The following is a 22816-nucleotide window of genomic DNA, read 5'->3' on the forward strand; positions in this document are numbered from 1 at the left end:
CCATTGGCAAGCGCCGTACTTCAGATGCCGACGGTCTGCAAATGGAATTGAAACCCAAACCGAGACCGAGATTGAGGTTGCCCCAGAAGGCGGTGATGATACAAACACGCAGAAAAAATAGTGGTATAATCTATAGATACACTGAAAAATATTGAAAAATTGATTGGATAAGCTAAAATGGATATTTAGCAAAGTATAAATCCGTTCCATTCATTCAGTCCTTGAAATTTAGCTGTTAAGAGTCCATATAAGATTAAATATTCTCCTTATAAGTACACCCTATAGACTTCACATTTTATCAACCTAAATTAAAAGGCAAACAGGTTATCACTGTCTTTAATTCCTAGACTCATCTCCTATAGTATTTTTCACAGTGAACTCCTCATTTAACCGGTTTCGCTTACAAGAAGGTCCGCCCGAGCTCCTTAAACATCTATGATTAAATTTATATAGTTATAGTGGCAGGGCCAGCGGCTATCCAGCAGAATCAAAGTAAAATTAACTTTATGGCATAATTGCAGGGGGAGCAGAATGGGCTTCTGCGAGCCCAATTGCACTTTAAACTAATTCATAAATCTGACCGGAGTCGAGACCTCAAGAGCAGGCCCTAATTGCCTCCATTTGTGGTCCCATGGGCCATGTGCGATGTCAAGTGAGTGCTGGCTGAGAGGAATTCGAGTGCAAATCGATGTTGGTAATCTGGCCAGTAAATGTATATACATATATAAATATTTAGTGCCCTCTTCTGGCTGTATTTGTGTGTTTATCGGGCCTAATTATGGCAAATTAGCCGGAGTAAGGCCATAAATCAATGCGGGTCTCTGGGGAAGAGTGGCTGCACTCACTCGTTTGGGGACACGGGGTCAATCAACGCTGAACTGATGGAATTTACATACCTGGAACGAGAAGAATGATGAAAATATGGGGTTAGGGATGGCTAAAATGTGTATGTTTATGGATTATATAACTTAGGATATGCCTTATTGTCTAATATTAAATTTTGTATTAATTATCTAAGCTTCATTTCTTAGTTATTTCTAACATTATATCTTGAAAATCTTTTGCCTACATGTGAAATATATTTATTTCATTAGCCAAAAACTTTTCTTTCTTTGATTTATTTGCCCTTAAATAACTTTAAGCTGGATTCCTTGTTAATTTTTTATTTAATCGTTTACTTTACCACCACAATTTAATTTTAAATGCGAAAATCCCCCCGATTTTCCATGGTTACAAGTCCCCCCACTGCCAGGGGGTTAAGCCGTTTATATTGGACAGCAGGGGTTAAAGTTGGGGAGAACAACAGCTTCTGAGGAAACAGAAACGAGAAATGCAGCGAGCCAAATTTGCTTGACATTTACAACTGGCCAAGTTGGCCAACTCGGATCGGGTATTTACTGCCTGATGTACTCACTCGACTCACCGCTGAGGAGCTGTGCCATTTTAAGTGTTTATAGGTATTTATTTTTATTGTTTTTATGCTTAACGATTTTTTAAGTGGAGTGCAGAAGGAACGTAAGCAGCAGCCGAACGAGACTTGTATGCAAAGTGCTCTGAACTCCAATTTTCCCCCTACCAACTTTTTCAACCCAACACTGTAAGCCTGAATTGTTGTACTTTTTTGTGTGTTGTTTTTCGGTTGGTTGGCATTTTTTTGTGGCTCTTCTTGGTCGAGTTAACAAGGCGCAACAAGAAGGCGGCATAGTTAAAGCCGGGGCCTCAGAGTCGCCAAGTCCCCAAAGTCAGGGGGCAATTTAAATGACCAAAAGCAGAACCAAAACTGAAAAGAATACGGCGCATTCCTTGCCGGGCAGCAGATTTATGTGTCCTTTGTTCTGGCGATTACAATGCTCTCGCGTAGCCGCAACAAATTTTCCCTTTCAATCGGCGCACCAACATCCCGGCAATATTTCAATTAATTCGTGGAAAACGCGCTCACAAAGAAATATCATTAATGGGGCGCTTTTCTTAGGGCTTGGCAGACTGAGGGGAATGGAAATTTAATGAGCTTCGATGTCGCCTAGATTTTTGTAAAAATAATGTGTTATATATAATAATAAGAAAAATATATAAGCAAAAAAAAAAAAATAAAATTAATAATATTTTTTTATGTCATGTACCTACTTAACAGATAATATTAAATTTAAAAAAAATATTTCCACGGTATTTTGTAGTCACATATTTTTTTAAATTTCCTCGCGTCATGCTGATGTCTGTGCAATTTTCCCTCGCATTAAGCACTTTCAATTCGATGTCATTGCGTCTCTGGCCTTTAACTTTCACCTTCCCTTCGCCTCTGTATTTTTTTTACCATCGTCCAGCCATTTTAATTAGTTGACGCATTTTTACTTTTTATTATTTCATGATTCATCTTAATTTATGAGAACCAAAAGAGCAACAGCGACAGAAAAGAATTGTAAATTATGCAAGTAAAGTTGCCAGCCAGGTGAAGCCCTCCGACTTTGCAGCTTAACTTTTATTTCCACCCAGAAGTGGCGAAAAAGTGACAAAAAAAAGTAACGTGAAAAGAAAATTATTTAATTATGTGTATAAAGTTCCACTTGTCATCCTGTCAGATGCGTCGTGCTGTAATTTGACATTCGAAATTAATTATCACCGAAAAAAGGCGAGGCAGAAAATCTGCTCTTGAGGTTAAAGGTTGGCAAATTTTCCGGACCATAAGAAAAATGGAACGAAATTAAATTTCTCCATTAAACGGACTGATAATCTGCAAATAAAGACGAGGGTAGACATTTCTTTGGCCCTGTCATGAAAGGTCCAGCTGATGACCCCTTGTTAACGCACTAATCTAGCAGATTTGTATTCTATTCCCTTTCGTCCTTTGCATATTTTCAGCTGGGTACAGTGGACATAAAAGCTTAAGGAATAATAAGGGAGGAGTGCAAAAAAATATATCCCATGTCAACATTAATTAGGGTACGGCATTATTCGCATCTAATGCCGGGCATTATTGTCCTGGGTCCAGATAAACATATGACTCCAAAACAGGTCAGCTTGGGGTCTGAGCATTTAAGACATTAGGCATTCGGAATATTTCTTGCAAGTGGAAGGGTAAAGGGTTTTGTTTAGCCAAATAACTTAGACCAGGGATTTGTTTTGACAACATTTTTTTGGTAATTATCTGATAAGTATGCCTATGATAAATTTGTTGCCATTAATTATTCTTGGTTAAATCTTTCTGCTTGGTTTCATAAATTCTTAACACACTTTGTAAAAACCAGTTTAGGTATAATAGGCTTATGGGTAAAGTAAAAGAAAATATTTATATATTTATTTTGACAGAATTGTGCTTTAACTTAACTTTATCGAAATCCAATAGACTTGTTCACTTAACCTTGCAAACGAATATAATGAATGGAAACTTTGAGCAGTCTTATTTTTAGTCCCAAAAGTAAACATCTTAATAATAATAATGGAAAGACAATTTCTGCTCATTCAGCTTCTCCGAACTTATCGCCCCATTCTTACGGAGCCATTCATAATTTAAGCCGATTTGAAAACTGGCGCCAGTTAAGTCGACCGTGGGCGTATAGACGACACTGGGGGGGCGTGGCATTGGCTTGCATCACAGCTCACAAACACAATAGAGAAAAGATAAAGCGCTTTAGATGCGACAGCTTTTTTGCCCAACTGGACAGATGGAGATATGTATGTCTACACAAGAAAAAATATAGATCATTTTAACATTTAATTATAATTATTAAATATATTTATTGCCATTTCCCCAGCACATATGTTTTTGGAATAGCTCTCATTTTATAAAACTTAAGTTTAATAAAAAATTAAACATTTTATTGAAGTGTCGATTGAAGAAGTGCCAGTATATATGGAAGAATTATTATCCGATTATTACATTTGAATGAATGTTTTGACAATATGGTGAAATTGGTTTTTTACATAAAATAATCTGTTGGAGGAAAAGCCAAGTGATTAGGCAAAGAAGGAAGTTGGCCGCTCTCGAGTGTGATTCCCATTCCCAGATGGTCCCGTTCCCATGGTGGAAGATATAACTTTTTGTTCACACATCGGCGAGATCGGAGGAACGATGGTGGGGTATCTCCGGTGGCAGTCGGCTAAGTAACCATAAATAATGCCAAGAGCAACAATCGAAGCTGAAGCAGCTGAAACTAACCCAGACAATGGCAAGGCTTTTTTGGCCATTACCGTTGGCTGGCCCTCGCTTCTTCCCACTTTTCGCCAGCACTTTTCGCCTTTTGATATATGGCAAGGCATTGATTTTGCCTATATAAGAATATGCGATATAATGTCCAATTAAATTCTAAAAAAAGAGCCAAATACAAGAGGCAAACATCGATGGCAGTTAGGACTTCCAAACTGGGTCCCCTCATAAATTTATACAATTTTATGCCTCCTCCACTCTCGCGCTCTGTCTGTTTTATTTATTTTATTGTATAAAAAAGGCGCTCGACTTCTGCATAAAACTTTTCGCCTCTTTGGCTTTATGGCTTCTCGGTTTTGGCTGCTTCTTTACTTTTTTTTTCATACTCCTCCCAAAGCTACTGCCTCTTTCCATGTATAGTTACCAATCGTCGAGGTTGAGGGCATAAATCTTGACTTAAGGCGCCATAGATCATTACACGGCTGCAACTAAATCGTATGGGAGGCCTGGACCTTGGCGAACCCAAAAATGTGGAGGGCTATGGTGTGGAGTTTTTCCTCTGTGCGCTGAAGCGGATTATTAAATATTAAACTTTATTTGAAACGGTCCTTTGGCAAAAGGTCAAATATGACAACGCCCGACAAGAATTGGTCATTTTATGGTTGACTTTCAAAGGCAATTTGAAACTGACACGTGGTTTAATAAATTGAACAACTTTTAGAATGGCTGGAATTTAAGCTTCTTGCCATTCGTATAAATATAGATCAACATTTTTGAGTTTAGTTCTGGCACATCATAAAAAGTGTGAAGCAAATGTGTTTGCTGTAAGAGTTTCACAGTCTGATGTAAACAACACTATTTTATTATTAAATTTAATGGAAGATTTTTCCGGGATCAAAGAAACTTTTCTAATATGCACACCCCGGCAGGAAGGAGTTATGCCAGCGCACATTTATGCATACATCATAGGTCCCACAAAAATCGTGTAAGCTTGTCAGCAAACTTTCCGCACCCACTGTTCACAAGCCAGCCCTCTCTTTCTTCGCCGCTCGTGCTGTCCCTTTCGCTTTTGCATATTTCGTTCACCTCGGGCCAAGTTAAATATTCTCCTCGACTGCGACTACATCGAGGCAATTAAAAAGTTCTGCACAAGTTTAATCAACAAATTTCCCACACACTCCCATGAAAACTAAGTGAAAAAGCGCGTGCGTGGCCTTCTCCTTTTCGCCGTCTGTCTCTTTCTTTTGACTGTCCTCTGTCTCTTTCATTTGAGTGTCATCCGTCTCGCTCTGTTCTCATGTTCGTGCATTTCATTTCACACATGGGCAATTTCGAGAGAGCAAAAGTTTAACAAGTTGATTGGCGGACTCAGAGGCGGAGGATATTGCTTGGCAACTTTGTGGCATACAACAAGTGCTGCCAACGTGGCCAACAAATTTACAATTCGTCAAAAGCCAATGTGAGCGGGAAAAAAATGCCAGGAAATTGAGTTGAATTGGGCCCATTCTCAAGCAGGAAAAAGAAAGAACTTAAGATTTATTGGAGGCATCTTTAAAGTCAGAAACAAGAATCATATATTATTATCTCTAATTTAAACATCCCAATTTTAGATCCTCTTTCTTTCTGTGCACCTAAGTTTAATCATTTTAATAAACTTCTGTTATTAGCATAATTTTTGCTGCATATAAGAAGCTGAGGCGCAGAGAAAAGTGCTGGAAATTAATTTGCATCGGGCGCATGCGCAACTTGTCTGCAAAATCTTAATGTGGAGTGCTGCAGTTGCATGATATGACTCCTCCCTTTCTACTCCCCCAAAAGACCCCAGAGTTTCCATCTTGGCTTCCTCATTTGCCTGCTGCTGTAACGTTTTAATTATGCCCGGCCGTTAGTTGTTGTAGATTCTGTTGCACTCCGTCTCAAGTAGTCCTACCTCTTTCGGCCGCCTTCGTTCCATCTCTTTCTGGCAATATGAAAGAGCCTCGTAAATTGCAGGCGCAAATAAATTTGTTTGAAATATGTATGTTCGAGGAGTTCGAGGCGAGGGTCCCGAGAGCTGTTCTCTTAGCCAAATGAGAAGTTTAATAGCTTGTAGCTTGTTTCTCGGTGCTCAGTAACTTGCTAAGATTACAGTTAGCGAGAAATCGAGGGACGGAAGCATTATAATTGCGCGGGAACCGTGATTTATGCCGTGACTAAATGGTTACTTGACCCGATAATACATAAAAATGTATGTCTAAATATATTAGTTCTTATATAAATAAATTAAAATATATTTTCACCCATTCTAAGGAACTTGAAAATCTCCATTTCTTTTAAATGAATTCTTTGGGCTTTGTTTCATTATGGTATATTATTAAATGTTACAGCAAAATTGTTGTATGTCAAAATATAATTAGTTTTGTTAAACTTTGATTAAAGTTTATTCCCATTCCATGTACCTTTTACCTGCCACCTTTGGACATCCCTTGCAACTAACTAACTGCCTTTCCCACAACGTTTTTCCGCTGACTTTTTAAACTATTCCCACAAAATACCCCACCCCTCCTCAGTCTGAAAACACTTTGCCCAGGAAAAGTCGCAGTTTCCCGGAGCATCCCTGGATCCCTGGGTCTTGGCCATGATGGGAGGCTTTTGGCCAGGGGCGTGGGGCGTGGGGGTGTTAATGCCAAATGCAGTGGCACCCGCAACTGAGCCGCTCTTTGGCCAGGTTGGCTGGCAGCTTTAGCCATCGGAGTTGCAGCTGCAGGCCACTCTGCCAAAGGCGGGAAAAGTTGGCTCAGACCAGGGGTGGGGTGTCGAGGGGGTCCCGAGTCCCCGGGCCAGGCCAAAACCGCTTGTCAATCGTGTGGCACGTTTCCCTGTTGCTGGCTGCTCAATAGAATTGCAGCATTATTTCTGCATCTCCCCTCTCGCCGGGCACGTTTTCTATTTTTCTACCATTTTTCCTCCTCTAGTTTTTTCCAGCCTTTTCCGCACAGAGTTCAAGATCGCTGGGAGTCGATAATGTCGCCCGATTCTTCGTGGTCTCCTCGCTAACAAGTCTCCGACTTGTTGCCGTTGTTGTTTCATTAAAAATGATTGATTGCCAATTAATTGAACTTTGCCGATATGTTAATTAACAGCCAATCGAATGCATTCAACTGTATTTGCTCAATTTTCGTTCATGATTTATTAATAAACTTTGATTAAATCACAATATACTCTTTGGCTTTACTTAATAAAGTGCAACGTATTTGCACGGATTTAATTTTTCTGTTGGACTTTGACTTTCATTAAACAAATATTTGTGTGCAAAAATGAAATTATAATTTTAAAATGCCTTATACCTTTAAAAACGTCGTTTAAATATGAAAAAATCACATATTATTTATTATTAATTTGAAGTTTTCGAATCCGGTTTTAATATCATATTCATAATTTTATTCCTTACCAACAGCCAAAGACACACCCAAATTTTAGCCACCAACTCTTCTCCCCTTTAATTAAAACATTTCACCCACCAGATAAAATAAAGTGTTTTTTTCACTACTTGAAAAGCAGAAAATCTCACAAAAGCAAAAAAGCACGGTTCGTATCAACAATTTCTTATGCAGTTTCCTCAGCAATCTTCTTCTTCTTGCTCTTGCCGAAAACTTAAACATTTTTATGTGTGCCGAAAACTTTTCGGTAAAACTAAAAGTGCAAAAAATATATTCACACGCGATAAACAAAGCGAAGAGGATGAAGAAGGTGAGCGGGTTCGCAGAGCAAACAGAGCTGAGGTAAACCCGGCAAAATATCACGAGAGCAGCAGAAAATAAGCAGAGTATCTGCAGCACAGTACACTGAAAAAATACGGGCTAAATATAATCATAAAAAAAATCATTAAAAAAATTGAAAATTTGATTAAAACTTAAGGCTTTTGAGAACACGATATAATATAATATATTCTAAGAGCGACATAATAGTATTTGTTAGATGGCAATCTTAATGAATTGTATTTTAGTTTTTTTTATTATTTATTTATAAATCAAAAAATTTTTTTTTTTGCACATATATTATAGCTAATATTTGTTTTTTTATATATTTTGAATATGGAACTTCAAATCAGGGAACAGAATATTTAAATATTTATAGCAAAATATAGTACGCACATATTTTTTTTTCTTGTAAAGTACAGTTCAGAGAAGGATTAATAATTCGAACCTTTAAAACATAGTTTCCAGTGCATATAAAGCTGCGGAGTTTGGTTTACCTGGAGTGAACCTCAGACAAACATGTCGAAGTGGCCGAGCAACAACAATAACAAGGCGACAGTGCCAACAAATTGTGTCATGTCATGTAAAAGAGGTTTTTTTATAGTGCAGAAAGTTGGCTTTTATGTATAGATTTTGCTTAAGCGCGCCGCATTTCTTACGTCTTTTCACACTTTCCCGGCCCCAAGGCATTTCAAAGGGGGGTGGGAAAAAGTGTGAGGGGGGGTGATAAAAAAGAGCAAAATAACAAAAAAGGTAACAACAAGAAAAACAACAAAAAATATGTAAACCAACACCTTTAAGTGGTTAACTGTATGAGTTACTTAGACACTTTTCTAGGTTGGTTATACTTGGGTGTAACTAAATTTCTAAGATGCCTGAGTTCCAACAAAGGAGTGTGTGTGTGTGTTTTGGGTTTGTGCGGCTTCGACTTGGAAATATGATATTATCTTTGAGTGGGACCCGCAAACTGTGGTCATAAGGTTAAGTTGCGATTGGAAAAGTAGGTAAATGGGAAAAAGAACAAAGGGAACAATGTGAAACAAATACCATTAAAATAAGATAATTATTAAAGCTTACGAAAATGAGGGTTACGGATTTAAAATAAATAAGAAAGTCTGTTCACATTTTCCTAAGAACATTTTGTTTCTTAAAGGTTGCTAGAAAGTTCTCAGTTTACCTAGAAAATATTTTGTTTCTGATAATTTTAGACTTAATTGAAAGTTCAAGACATCAGCCAAGTTCATCAACTGTATACAGTTTCTCAGATAATTTTCTTGTTAAGTCAAAACTGATCTTTTTCCATCCACATCACGCAACTTCAAACGAACAATTAAGACATCTAGGAGCTGTATGTGTATGCAAATTATGCCCTGAAACCAAATTAGTGGCAATGAGCTAATGAACACAAAGCACTTCAACTTCAAAGACACATCACAGACCGTCTGCCATTCATCTTCATCTTTCAGTTTCCAGAGCTGTCCGCGATCATTTCCATTTCGAATGTTCCGAGTTCTATGGATGAGTTCAGTGTTTAGCATTTCCTCATTTGCCCCTAAACAATTTCTAAGAAAAACTGAGACGATGGCGGCATATCAAAAAGGGCAGCGGACCAGACTAACTTGGCTCCTCCCATCCCCACCTCTCGGAATTTTTGCTCTCATTTGTTAATGTGGCATAAAACGTATTTTGCATGGTCTGGTGGGGATGGCAAATAGTCGGATGGATGGGTAGATGAATGGACGGAGGTTGTGTCATCGCGCGTTTGGGATTCATAGAATACAGTGGGCGTCCTGGGGTCTAAGCATTTATCTAGCATCATAATTGAATTAGTAATTCATAGCACAGCTCTTATTAGTGATACGAATTTATTTAAAAGTAAGTAACTTGCGCACATTACCAAGTTTGCAATAAAGATATTTATCTATTAACTAAGAACTGATTTTATATTTATTTTAATTTTGTACATTTTGCTACATAAAATGTTTTTTTATTAGTTATTTTAAAAATGTTGCATAAATTATCTAAAAGAATAGTTCTTTCCTTTCTTCAAAAAGTAAGTCCAATGTCTCTGCTGAACATCTTAATGTTTATATCTTAAAGATTATTTCTCTCGTTTTCGTTTTAAGTCCCACTGTCCAATACGATTCCTTTGATCTTTCTTAATGGACAGCAACGTTTGCATCTCATTCAAAGAAAATTGATGATCAGCAAGTAGGGAAAAAGTGCAAGTGAAAACGAATACGTAAACGATCAGAGATCGGTGGTGAGATTGAACATTCCGATTTAACGGAAGCCCCAGAGCACTTGGGTAATCAGTAGGCAGTTAACACAACAAGCCAATTAATTGAAAACAAATTGCCCATTAACTTGGCCAAAAACAAACGAAAATAAAACGCTCGTCAAGTGAGAAACGAGCGTGCGATCGGTAAACGAAACCAAAATCACTTGGTGATCGCTTCGATTACAGACCTGGTCATACTATATACAGATGTTCATGGTAGAGGGGGGATGTTATGAGGTCCACAAGACCGCTTGATCAAAAATCGGACCAACATCAAACGGACGGCCGCTTCAATGGCTTGATTAATGTGCCCCACATCAATCAGAGTGGATAAAAACCAGGGAGGGGGGTTTTCCTTCTACATAAACACACAAATCTTTCGCTGGGGCGGCGCCGCACAAACAGATAAAAAGAGACGGACATAGGCTGGTTAGAAAGAGACGACCACAGGGACACCCACACAATTTTGTTTGGCTCGAAAAAGAGCCAACGGCTTTGTCAAAATAAATGAACAAACATAAATCGGCCAACACCAAAACAAACCACAAGCAACCTCAAAGTTGTATTCAAAGGAAGTATCTCCCCAACTTTTTTTTTTGTACCAAAGTGACGACTGATCGAGTCAGCAACAGCACTAAAAAAATAGGAAAAAATAGGCAAGAAAACAATGCAAAGACAAAGCCTTAAAGCCACGGAGTTGCTTAGTTTAAAGATCACGATCTTCCAAAGTCTATGGAACATTTGCCAAAATGAGCAAAAAGCTAAAGCCACGGCAACAACAAATCACGTTTGTGATCTTGACTTTAGACATCAGGCCTGGGCCAGAAAAGAGCACAGTGCAGAAAAAATAGAAATAAAAAATAAAATAAGGCTAAGCGAAACCGAACCGGCAAATAGAGCCAAAGAAAAGTCATTTAAATGGCCTGGGGGTATAGCCAAAGTTGGAGTCTCCTTATTTCTAGAAACCAATACACAGAAATCTCGAGGGAAACATTTGTTGGTCATGCAAGAGATGATCAGTGGTGGAGGTGAAACAGGGTCCAAGGGGGTTACTACTTTAGGAGAAAGTTAATTAAAATGAGAAGGTTATTAAAAAAGATGGAGGTCCTTAAAGATGTTTTAAATATATTTAAGCAGATTGATTTTCATTTCATAAGAAGGCTGTGGGTTATATAAAAATTGTAAGCTATGGCATTCTAAATGAGTTTATATTATTAAAAAAGGTTTCGAAAGATCTTATATACAGGAAACAATACAAATATATCGTAAGTTCTTAAAAAACATCATTGTATTTATAAGTTATTCCTAAAAGTTAAGACCGAATCTCCCTTTTTAAGATCCCCGCCTCTGAATTTAGGCCTAGACAAGTTCTACTTGTTTGGATTGGTTTTGTTTCTTCGCCCCCCTCTGCTTTTTTGGGTTGTTTGTTTGTTGGCTGCTCTTGTTGTTCTTGTGTTCTTTGTTTGTGGAACCTCGGCTACACATGCAAAGTGTTGTTTGTGTTGTTTCCTTTAAGTTGTAGTTGTAGTTGTTCTGGTTGTTGTAGTTGCTGATTGTCGGTTGTTGTAGTTTGTTGACTGTTGGAGCGATTTGAGCTACATGACAATGAGATATTGGGAACACAGCTCGCACAATGGCAATGAGTTCATTTGTGTTTTTTTCTTCCTCTAAACTTTAAGGTAAAACTTGATTCCGTGAACTTTTCAGTTGGCTCTGTAAGACTTCTTGGCTTGCCTTCCTTCAATTACTAATTTTCCTCAATTGTCTGATGGTTTATTGCCCTTTTGGATTCGTGCTTGAAATCATAATCTGAATTTCGTATTCAATTGAGTAACTCAACTCCCCTTAATTAGAGGCGGAATCTTAAGGGAGTTCCTCTTCCTCCAACCGAACAGAAAGAGGAAAATAATTTTCCAAACAAATGGCAAACAATCAAATGAAATGCCCAACCCACCACCACCACCACCACCAACTCAACCAAAAGAAGGAAAATGGCAACTCATCAATTTTCCACGTGTGATTTATTAACTAATTTGCCTCAACCGCATTTAAATGCGTTTTTCACACAGGCACGTACCACAGGCAAAAACTGAAGGGAGGTTTCCAGGCGATGGCACGTGGAAATTCATTAGACAAAAATGCCTTTCATTTTCTTATTTTTCACATTATTAGCAGAGCGGTGAGAAGAGAAAACGAGGCGGGTATTTCAACCTCTTGAGAAATATGCGAAAATCATGAGACGCAGGTAAGAGCTAGGAAAAGTGTTTAGGCATTAATTATTGGGCTCGGGGCTCTCAGGGAAATTCGCCGGCTTCGAAATAATGGATGGGGGAGTTGTTATATGCCAATGAATAATTTTTCAAATTGTTTCCTATAATTTACGGCGTTTCCTTAATGAAAGTGCTTCAACTTTTGCAGGGAACATTAAAAGTAAAATCTGGGATAATGAAAACAAGTTATGTATGTTAAGTGGTTTCAAGTGTTTTCAATGTGTTGACTGGCACTTCACTTAATTTTAAGAATTTATGAATGCCAATTTTTTACCATTTATATTGATGTTTGGTTGTATTTATATTTATGCTCCACTTTTCCCCCCTCCGTGCCAAAGTGCCTTCCACTTTGGCTAATTTTATTTTTATGACTCTTATGCGCGCCCCGCATTTGCGATTCGCTGTTTTCCCCCTTATTTTTCTTGCAGTTTTCCTTTTGTTTTTGGCCAGACTCCACTTGCATGATTTATGGGGGGATTTCTTTGAATTTTTTTCGCCCTCTGCCTGCAGTTTCCTCACCCTTTGACCCCCTCGGCACCCAATGCTCTGCATTTGGCGTTAAAAATATTGCCAACTTGCCATAAATTTTATTGTATTTTGACAAGTAATAAAAATGCAAGCCACAAACCGAGAAAATATGGAAAAAATAAATAAAAAGCGAATCGAGAAAATGCATTTCGAGGGAGATAAGAAAAATATATAATGTGCTGGATGGGGTAAAAACTGAATAATGGATGACGGGGTTTGGGGGCTAAGAGATAAACCATTTTGTAGCTAATTTGCATTTTATATGCCAGAAGACCTCGTTGGGCTTTCGTAAGACTTTGACAAATCTCATTTTGGGTGATTCGTCTTCGATTTGTCTGTGTTGAAAGATTTATTTACGGAATGGCTTGGGTGGATAAAATATATTTCCCTTTTAGTTTCCATCTTCATTCAATACTAATCAGCATCATAAAATTGGCTCTTTTGGTCATTACCATTTGAAGTTATCACTCAATCAATTTTATTGAGACTCAACCCGTTTAAAAACAATCAAAAGTTAACTGGAAATTCGATTTCAAACTCAACTCAACTTGGCAACTTTGTTCCTAGTTTTAATGTGTTTTTATCTTTTTATTTGTTTGGTTTCGTTTGGTCAGAAGTGGGGCATTAAAAGTCAGGCTTCGACTGTTAGCGATTTCCAGCCGAGTTACGTAAAGTTTTATGGTTAGGTCTTTGAGTAGAGTGGGTTGTATGATGTTTTTTTCAGGCTTCAGGCTGCCGATTTTATGTGGATCCCAAGGCATGTTCTGTTTATGACATGAAGTAATTAGAGAAGCACAGATCCAAGAGGCTGATAATTCATTTTGTTTGGTTGCAGCATTAATTTGTAACTCTCATAAATAAGAGTCGGCCTTAAACGATCAGTTTATTCCTCTAAAGACCCGAGCAAAGCCAGCGTGAAGCCATGACTTATGAGCTTTTCATCATCAACTCGCAAATACCTCTTTTCCAATTAAAAGCCACAAAAATCCATTTGCTTATTTATACAAATAAACTTCCCATATCAACTCTTGCATAATCGACCATATATTTTCCCCGCACAGCACAACACAAACACCGAAGCCGAGGAAAAGTTTTTCAATTTTCATAGACAAAAATCGTATAACAACAAATCTGAACGCTGCGTGTAATTATCATAAAGCGGAATCTTGTAGCACCCATAACTTGTTGGGCAGTTTGGGGTCTCCTCGAGGGGGTGTTGCGCAGTTTCCCCCCTGATTTTCCCCATTTGCCGGCAAACATAACGATGTAACTTTCAATTTGCGTAATTTTCAAAGTGACTGCGATGAAGAAGCATGGCCAACTGATCCCTCACCTAATGACTTCTGCCGTGTGAGTCTATGAGAAATTTTTGCCCAAAAGCCTCGAATCCGGTGGAAAAAAAAACATGTAAGGGGCGCTTGTCTAGGGGGCGTGGCCTCGTCTCCGTGAGAACGTGTATGTGTGAGTGTGCTGAGGTGCACGCTTGTCATAAAATGCCGCTTATTATGTTGGCTATTAATTTTTACAGCCTGGACGCGACGGTCGGGATCCAATGGACTGTGGCCGACTCGGTTTTTTTTTGGTTGGACCTGGGGGTCTTGACTGGAGATTAGAGATGGTAAGCCAAGAAGTCAAAGGATACTTGAGAAAATTTGAATAGATGGGTGGGGAAATTATTGGAAATATATTTAAGTTGAATTTAATTGATATAATATCATTGGTGGATCTAAAAATTTGTTATAATTTAAAAAAAAAATATTTTTAATATAATAATATTCCTAAAAATAGTAGTCAATTTTTTTAAACAATCAAATATTTAAAGTTATTTAAAAAATATTTTTTCTGCTTATTATTATGGTTAGAAACAACCTTTTTTCAATTTTCTAGCCCTATAGCTATTTTCTCACGTCACCAAATATATCTTAATTAACCCCAGATCTCATGGCCCATTAAGAGCATTTTAAAGGCAATCCCCTATTAGTTTTTCTACTTAAAGCTCACGCTACCATCGCTGAGAATAATGCGCCTAGAAGGCTCGAAGTCAAAGGAAACTTGTTGTTGGCGCTCCATGGCAATTTATGACAAGCAGGCGAAATGGGCAACGCTCTTTCCTTCTTGGCCTTCCGAGGTCTTGGTCTCTTGGCCAAGGCTTCCATATCGCGGCTTCTATCGCAGATGTACAAATTTATTTTTGCGTTTTCCCGGGGGTGGTGGGGGCAGGGTATTTTCAGGGGATATGGATACGGCGTAGGAACCAGGGGTCCAGCCCATCATTAGTACTAACAAGCGACATTACGCGGCCTTAGTTTGGGACTAGTTTTTCGGAATGCGTACTCGATATGGAATGGCCTTTGTCTCTGCATCGGGTATGTTTATTTAATGAGAATTTTTGGTGGGGAATTTTTATTACACCGCGTGGGAGGAGGAGAAAATGATGACCCCGTTGTCCCGCCGTACTTATCGTAATTTTGATTTTTCATGGGTTTATTAAATTATTCGTAGTAATCCTGCGAACTGAATTCCAGAAAATGGCTTTGATTGTTATGTGAATGGGCTTATGATTAGTCCCCCCGTGTTGGCAGACGATGGGCACTGAGTACGGTAATGGGTTTATTCTCCCGATTCGATTGCGTTCCATGAGAGCCTCTTTTTGTGGCTCTATGTTATTGGCTTGTACTCTTAGCTGGGTAAACTCATTAATGGACCATCAGGTCGAATTGGTGATCAGTGTCTGAACATTTCATTACTTACACTACTCATAACTCTAGTTTATGGTGAGGAACTGCCATAAGTACATACCTGAAAGAAAAGGAAATTGGGAAATTAGTGCTTTGATTTACCAAGAAATGGTTGATGAGGTATGGGTTAATAATTTACTGGGTTTATTTGGGGTTAAATGTAAAACATGGGAGGTGATTGAATAAGAATTTTGCCAAAATAATCAATAAATATTCCTTTATAAATTTTCTATTTACTCAATTTTCTCTAATAATAAATTGATCGAACTAATTGCAAAAATCCCTCGATACGCCTTTGTGACTCAATAGTGTCACCGATTTTTCACTTTTACTTTGCCCGCTTGCATAATAGAATGCATAATATTATCAGATAGTATCTGACGAATGCCCCAGCATCTCTACCCATTGTTTTCTTTCATCTTTCAACTCACCTTCTTCTTCCCGGTAGAGTCAACACTTGGCCAACTATGTAAAGTAAACATTTTAATTACGGAAAAAAGCCGAAGCAACTTTGACTTGACTATTTTTTCCTCACCCACTTGCTGTTGTTTTTCCAACATTTTCAACTTTCGCGGCAAACTTGGGCCGACTTGCCATATAATTAAATACAAATAACAATTAAGATATACGAAGTTGCCGAGCGGCTCCATTTGCGGCTGAAACATGGATCAAGCCGGGCCACGGGCATAATTTAAGTTTTTTAATTAAAAGCAAGCAACTCGGTTTGAGGAATGGATTTTCCAGACGCGACATTTATGAATTGAGACGTTAATTGTCATCTACTCAATTTAAGGGGGAGGGGCACCCCACTCCCATGGCTGTCAATTGCCGACCTGTCCCATGAAATTGTCAAAAAACCGCTGATAGGCAGTCCACGAATAATTTTCATATTTAATTGACAGACTTGGTCCGAAAACCTGAGGAGAGTGCCCGAGTGTCACCTACTGCTACCAATTCCATTAGCGCGACTTGTCAGCAAAAAATGGTATAGAGCAAGGTATCTTATAAACAGATAGAGGGGTATATAAAGCGAAATTAATTGATTGAAAGAAACCAAAATATTAAATTTATCGTATTATTATTGTTCGTTCTTCAAGTCATCTCTTAAACTATAAAGCAGAAAGAAATCTAATAGATATTAACTACATGTATAAGCCGGATCTATAAATATAATATATCTGTTCAAAATGTATCTAATCCCAAAATAAGACATATTTCATTTTCAACATTTTCATTTTGTTCCCTTTTTCATGCAAACATGCAAATGATATATAGGGTATTAATCACTTTTCCTCAGATTTCCTGCTTTTGCCTTTGGGGCGTTTTGGCGTCTGTCGCTTGACTTAATGGCAACATGTTTTACAACATTATTAGACAGGCCGAAATGGAAGCGGTTTTTTTTCGGTTTTCTGGCTGACAACTGGCAAATTTTAATTACCAATATTTTCCAGGTGTCGATACCCATACGACCCACGCCGGGGGCAGCATTTTACATTTTATGACAGGCCGTAACCCACAGACAAATATATACGGGCACTGGGAGACCCACTGTAAATGGTAGCTGCTGTCTAATTAGCGTTTTGTGACAACCGCAGAAAAAATAAAAACACTTTGAAATGGTTTTGTAATTGGCAAACATTTTGTTTGACCCACCCGAAACGAATTCAAAGTTTCGATCCCAAACCGAGCTGAAATTATATTTAATTTCATTTGTGTTTATCGGCTTAGCAAATTGTTTTTGTGGGTGGTCTGGTTCCGTGTTTGTGGTTCCAATTAATCTTCTTAATGGTTTAGAATTTCCCAAACTATACATTATTGGACATATTTGTGACTCATTTGACTTTGTAATCAGATTAAAAAATATGTGTGGACAATGGTTCTTTGTGTTGGTCCTGTCAATCAAGATAAGATTAGGTGCTATTTTAATCTTTATCGAATGGGCTGTTATTAACTAAGTGCGAAGTACCCTCAGTTTTCTATGATTACATTAGATATTGATATTGACAAAGAAAATGACTCAGGCACCTAGGTATATACTGCTTGAAATATTACATACACTGATCACTAAAAGGGTATAAGAACCTAGTCCAGGTATAATGATATTGATACTTTTCTAACGCTGATTTTAAAAACATTTTATTAAGGTTTTAAATAGTGTGTTTTAATGTTTTTTTTTGTGTTTAAGTATTTTGTATTTTTTTGGTATAAGTTATAAATTAAATTCGGTAATAAATATGATCACAATCCTTTTTCCTTGTCTAGAGGACTGTCATTAGAGGATTCTGACTTTAGAAGCCCTTTTCCAACACTGAACTACCAGTGATGATGATGGTGACCGTGAGGAGGACCATGATGATGGTCAAAGTGGCCGCCGTGATGATGATGGTGATCGTGGTGGGGCGGCGGTGGAGGTCCATAGTGATGATGGTGGTGCGGCGGAGGTCCGTGGTGGTGCGGTGGTCCGTGGTGGTGGTGGTGGTGCATCGGCGGCGGTGGGTGGTGATGGTGATGATGGTGACCACCCCCTCCCAAATTCAGTCCAAAGTGGATTCCGAACAGACGATCTTCGTGGTGTGGCGGCGGCATTTTGTAGGTACTTTTAAAATCCTTTCAAAACTGATATATTCCGTTTGAGAACTGCTCTCGTTGCTTATTGAATGCGAACTAATTTCCAATCCTCAGATATGACCAATTTATATACTATTTTTCCTGGACTGGCTTGACTCTTCAGATAGTATTGTTTTTTGCGGTGTTATCTTATCGGAAGGGGTGTGTTTTCGTCTGACTCACTGGGGATTCACTTCGATTCCCTTGCTAATGCTCAAATAGGGCTATAAAGATAGCCACATTTGTGTGCAATCTATACAATGAATTACTCATTCAATTCAAACTTTAAGGGTACTTTACTTTTTCCATTCATAACCAATGCAATCACAGTAAAAGCGAAAATAAGAAAAATAAAAGTATTCCTCAGACACAATAAAAATTTGACATTGCAAAAAATTTTGGAGATGAAAGAAGATGGCTGAAAAAGTAAAAAAACTAAAAAAAGACGCCGCCGACAATAATTTCCGCCTTGTTTGCTAGACGTAGTTCCCAAAAAAAAAAAGAAAAAATAAAGTGCCAAAGAAGAAGAGCGAGGAAAACCAACACTAAAGACACCCAAGAAAACCCCAGAGAAAGTGCGAGCAAGAAGGCAATATCCAGAGAGCTTTTGCATGGAGATTGGCTTGATGGTTTGGGGTCTGCATATCCACCGTTTTACCCATTCCAATAAAAAAATTGCACAGTGAAAAAGAAAAACATTCCGATATCGTTTCTTATCAGTCTTTGAAATTGTTGTTTCATTGCTTATAAATCTTATCTGTGTCATGTAGAATGACTTATTTATTGGGGGTGGGGATTTTGCAAAGAATAGATATTCGTAAAATACATATATTATAGAGATTTGCTTATTTAGTAAATTAGTGAAACATTTCATCATGTTGACAATTTTGATAGTTGTATCAAAATGTAACCCCTATGAAATACATCATGCATCTATACATCTGGCCGCTGTTGTACATGGCGTAACTAATAGGTTATAACGATCACTCCGATAAGATAGAAAAAGTCAATAATATTTATTTTAACAACAAGTTTCTGTCACGGTGATATTTTTTTTCAGTGCACCACACAACTCCACATAAAGGCGACTTTAGTGCGTGACAATAACTTTTGCCTTTGAGCCTTTTTAGTGGTATGGGAAGGATGCCTTCTGTGGGTGGTGGAATTAAGGGATGAGGGGTTGTGAGCTGCGGTACGGGTCTGATAAACTGCGTTAGAAGTTATAAAGCGATTAGAATGTGTCTGGAGTGCGTATTGGGAGAAGGAGACAGGGAGAGAAAAAGGGGAAAGAGACGGAAACAACTTTCAGCTGTATCAGTTTAATGCTTATTTAAAGTGCGACCAGAATTTTACCCTCCTGCAGTTGAGGGAGTAAAAACGATATAGGAAATGAGTGAAAAAGAAGCTGGAAAGTGGGGGCCAGAAAAATGGATGGGGGCCGTGCAGGTAACACATAAATTTGATTTTATGGAGTTGCTTTTCAGAGAACTTCTGCAAAAGTTTGATAATACATTTTATTAGCTTTGAAATCTTTTTGTGGAGATAAAGAAGGGAGCAAAGACAGTAAGGCAATTTAAAAAGAATATAAAAAAAAGAATAACAAGAACGAATGTTTGCCAAAGTGAAAAAAAAACTTTGAAAGTTTGACAAAATAATTGGGAAAATTTAGACAATTTAATTCAATTTAGTTACGAAATCTTATCAAACAATTATAACTTTTTTTGAACAACAAAATTTAAGAACCTTAAACAGGAACAAGACATTAATGTCAGAATATATGCAGTTCATAATAGATTTTGATAATGTATTTCCTAAGATTTCTTTTAGAACTGAAATGTATTCATTATAATATTTATTTTTCAATTTTTATTAGATAATTAAATTTTGTGAACAAAGATCCATTAAAGCGGTCATAAAAGGGGAGAGCATCCCTTTAGAAAATTCACTTTAGTGGCACCGCCAGGAAAGCTTTTCCGACTAGCTCATCTGGCTCATTTTCCCCCGCTGGTTTTGTTTACACATCCAATGAAAATTCCACTTCCAGTCTGGCACGTTCGGGAGGTTCCCCCTGGAGAAGGGTTGGGCCAACCCCTTTCCTATTGGCCCCCCTCTGCCGACGGCCACAATTATGGCCTTTAACCCCTTTGTCAACAACTTGAGTTTATTTGAGCTTTGTGCGCACATGCTGAGTCTGATTTTTGGCCGAGTCCGAAATGCCTTTGAGCATTGTCGTAGGGATTTTCCCCACGACCCACCGATTTTCACTCCCCACGTTCCTCGTCACATAATAATTTTATGTGCTTTTTGGCTGCTGCATTTTTGCATAGTCAGACCCTGAATTCGATGGACCAAAGGGGGAATTGGTGCGGTGGTATCCTGTGGAAGATTGCGACAAAAGCAGAAAATGTTCGAAAAAATAAACGTTGAAATTATTATGGTCTGTTGCATTTTTTATGGTTTCGCTTCATATATATATATTCTCTCGTCTGGGGTTGCTTTGGTTCCTTTTTACCACATCTGAGTCTGCAAACGGGTAAAATGCATAGAAAATTTGCGATTTACGGGATTTGGCTGGCTTTGATTTTCTGGGGGATTTATTTGTTATGTCTGTTCGTGAGTCACACATGGAGATTTTGGCAGGAGATACAGTCTTTATAGGATCAAATTCAGCAAAAGATATTTTTGTTTAATGAGGAAAGGACGATTTTTATACCCTTGCAGAGGGTATATTGATTTCAGTCAGAAGTTTGCAACGCAGTGAAGGAGACGTTTCCGACCCCATAAATTATATATATTCTTGATCAGCATGACTAGACGAGTCGATCTAGCCATGTCCGTCTGTCCGTCTGTCCGTCTGTCCGTCTGTCCGTCTGTCCGTCTGTCCGTCTGTCCGTCTGTCCGTCCGTTTCTACGCAAACTAGTCTCTCAGTTTTAAAGCTATCGAGCTGAAACTTTCCCAAAAGTCTTATATCTTTTGCAGGTAGTATATAAGTCGGAACCAGCCGGATCGGACAACTATATCTTATAGCTCCCATAGGAATAATCGGACAAAAAAATGAAAAAAAATTATATCTTTGGTGTTTTTTAGCATATAAACTCCTAAGCTTGGAAATAACAATTTTTAAATAATTTTGAATTTTGAATTAAATTTTATCGAAATCGGACGACTATATCATATAGCTGCCATAGGAACGATCGGAAAATTTGTGGAAAAATAATATGAAAAAAATTATAGCTTCGGTGTTTTTCAACATATAACCTCCAACGCTTGGAAATAACATTTTTTAATTAGTTCTGAATTTCGAATTAAATTTTATCAAAATCGGACGACTATGTCATATAGCTGCCATAGGAACGATCGCAAAATTGGTAGGAAAATAATATGAAACAAATTATAGCTTCGGTGTTTTTTAACATATAACCTCCTACGCTTGGAAATAACATTTTTTAATTAGTTCTGAGTTTCGAATTTAATTTTATCGAAATCGGACGACTATATCATATAGCTGCCATAGGAACGATCGGAAAATTGGTAGGAAAATAATATGAAACAAATTATAGCTTCGGTGTTTTGTGACATATTATCTCATACTATTGGGAATATCATTTTTTGTGTTATTAAATTTAATAATTATAGCTGCAAGGGTATATAAGCTTCGGCTTGCCGAAGCTAACTTCCTTTCTTGTTAAATATCAGATTCATGTAGAAATAATACTTGGGAGTAAGTTATTATTATATTACTATTTTTAAAAATTTAAAAAGTTCTAGATTTAACAAAATTGTCATAAGGACTTTTAATCTTTAAAAATTCTAATAAAATCGCCCCTTTCCCTGCTCTTTTTTTCGTTCCCTTGGAATCACAACACAACTCTGTGACAGCACTGCCAATTAAGTTTTCAATTTCCGCAAGTCAACTTCAAAGACTCGGGGGAAGTCGAGCAACCACCGCTGAAACAAAGGACATGTCCTAGCCCTAGATTGTTCATCTGGCAACTTCCCTTTTCTCATCCACATTTGTTGACATTTCATTATGCGAAACTCACCCTAAAGACGACATCAAATTTTAGAGGGTGGTTGGAAATTTTTGATTTTTGTTTTGCCTACGCACGTTATAAAAATAATAATAATATTTGGATTTGGGCGCGTGTGCATAATTTACGATAATTGCCTTGGATCGGTGACATTTTCAATTAATTCCGAGGGAAATTCTTTCAGCAGTTGCCACGGATAAGCCTCCCATAGATTTTATGGCTAATGCTGGTTTTATATTTAATAAAGCTTACAACATCATGTCGTAAACCCATGTCGTATTTTAATCCGTTGATAGTTATCGGTCATAAAAGTCTCATAACTTAAAGAGATTTTACGATCGAAGAGTTGAAATCTGAGGACCCAAAACCGGACATCCATATCATAAATGTGGGGAAACAGAAGTTTGAAAATCATTGCTTATTCTTAATTCATTTCCCCTTTGGCTCTCAAAATTTCCTTCGCTTTATTCGCTTTTTTCTAC

At 37.8% G+C, this 22816-nt stretch overlaps 2 protein-coding genes across 2 annotated transcripts in view; both read right to left on the bottom strand.

Annotated features, from left to right (window-relative positions):
* LOC119554024 (frizzled) overlaps nucleotides 1–22816 on the bottom strand; it is a 97428-nt gene that overhangs the window by 24779 nt on the left and 49833 nt on the right. The window lies entirely within an intron of this gene.
* LOC119554025 (uncharacterized histidine-rich protein DDB_G0274557) lies at nucleotides 17835–18349 on the bottom strand. Its single transcript, XM_037864741.1, has one exon. The coding sequence runs from the start codon at nucleotides 18279–18281 to the stop codon at nucleotides 18009–18011; it is 273 nt and encodes a 90-aa protein (XP_037720669.1). The 5' UTR covers nucleotides 18282–18349; the 3' UTR covers nucleotides 17835–18008.

The sequence above is a fragment of the Drosophila subpulchrella genome, chromosome 3L (genome assembly GCF_014743375.2).
Source record: "Drosophila subpulchrella strain 33 F10 #4 breed RU33 chromosome 3L, RU_Dsub_v1.1 Primary Assembly, whole genome shotgun sequence".
Taxonomy (NCBI): domain Eukaryota; kingdom Metazoa; phylum Arthropoda; class Insecta; order Diptera; family Drosophilidae; genus Drosophila; species Drosophila subpulchrella.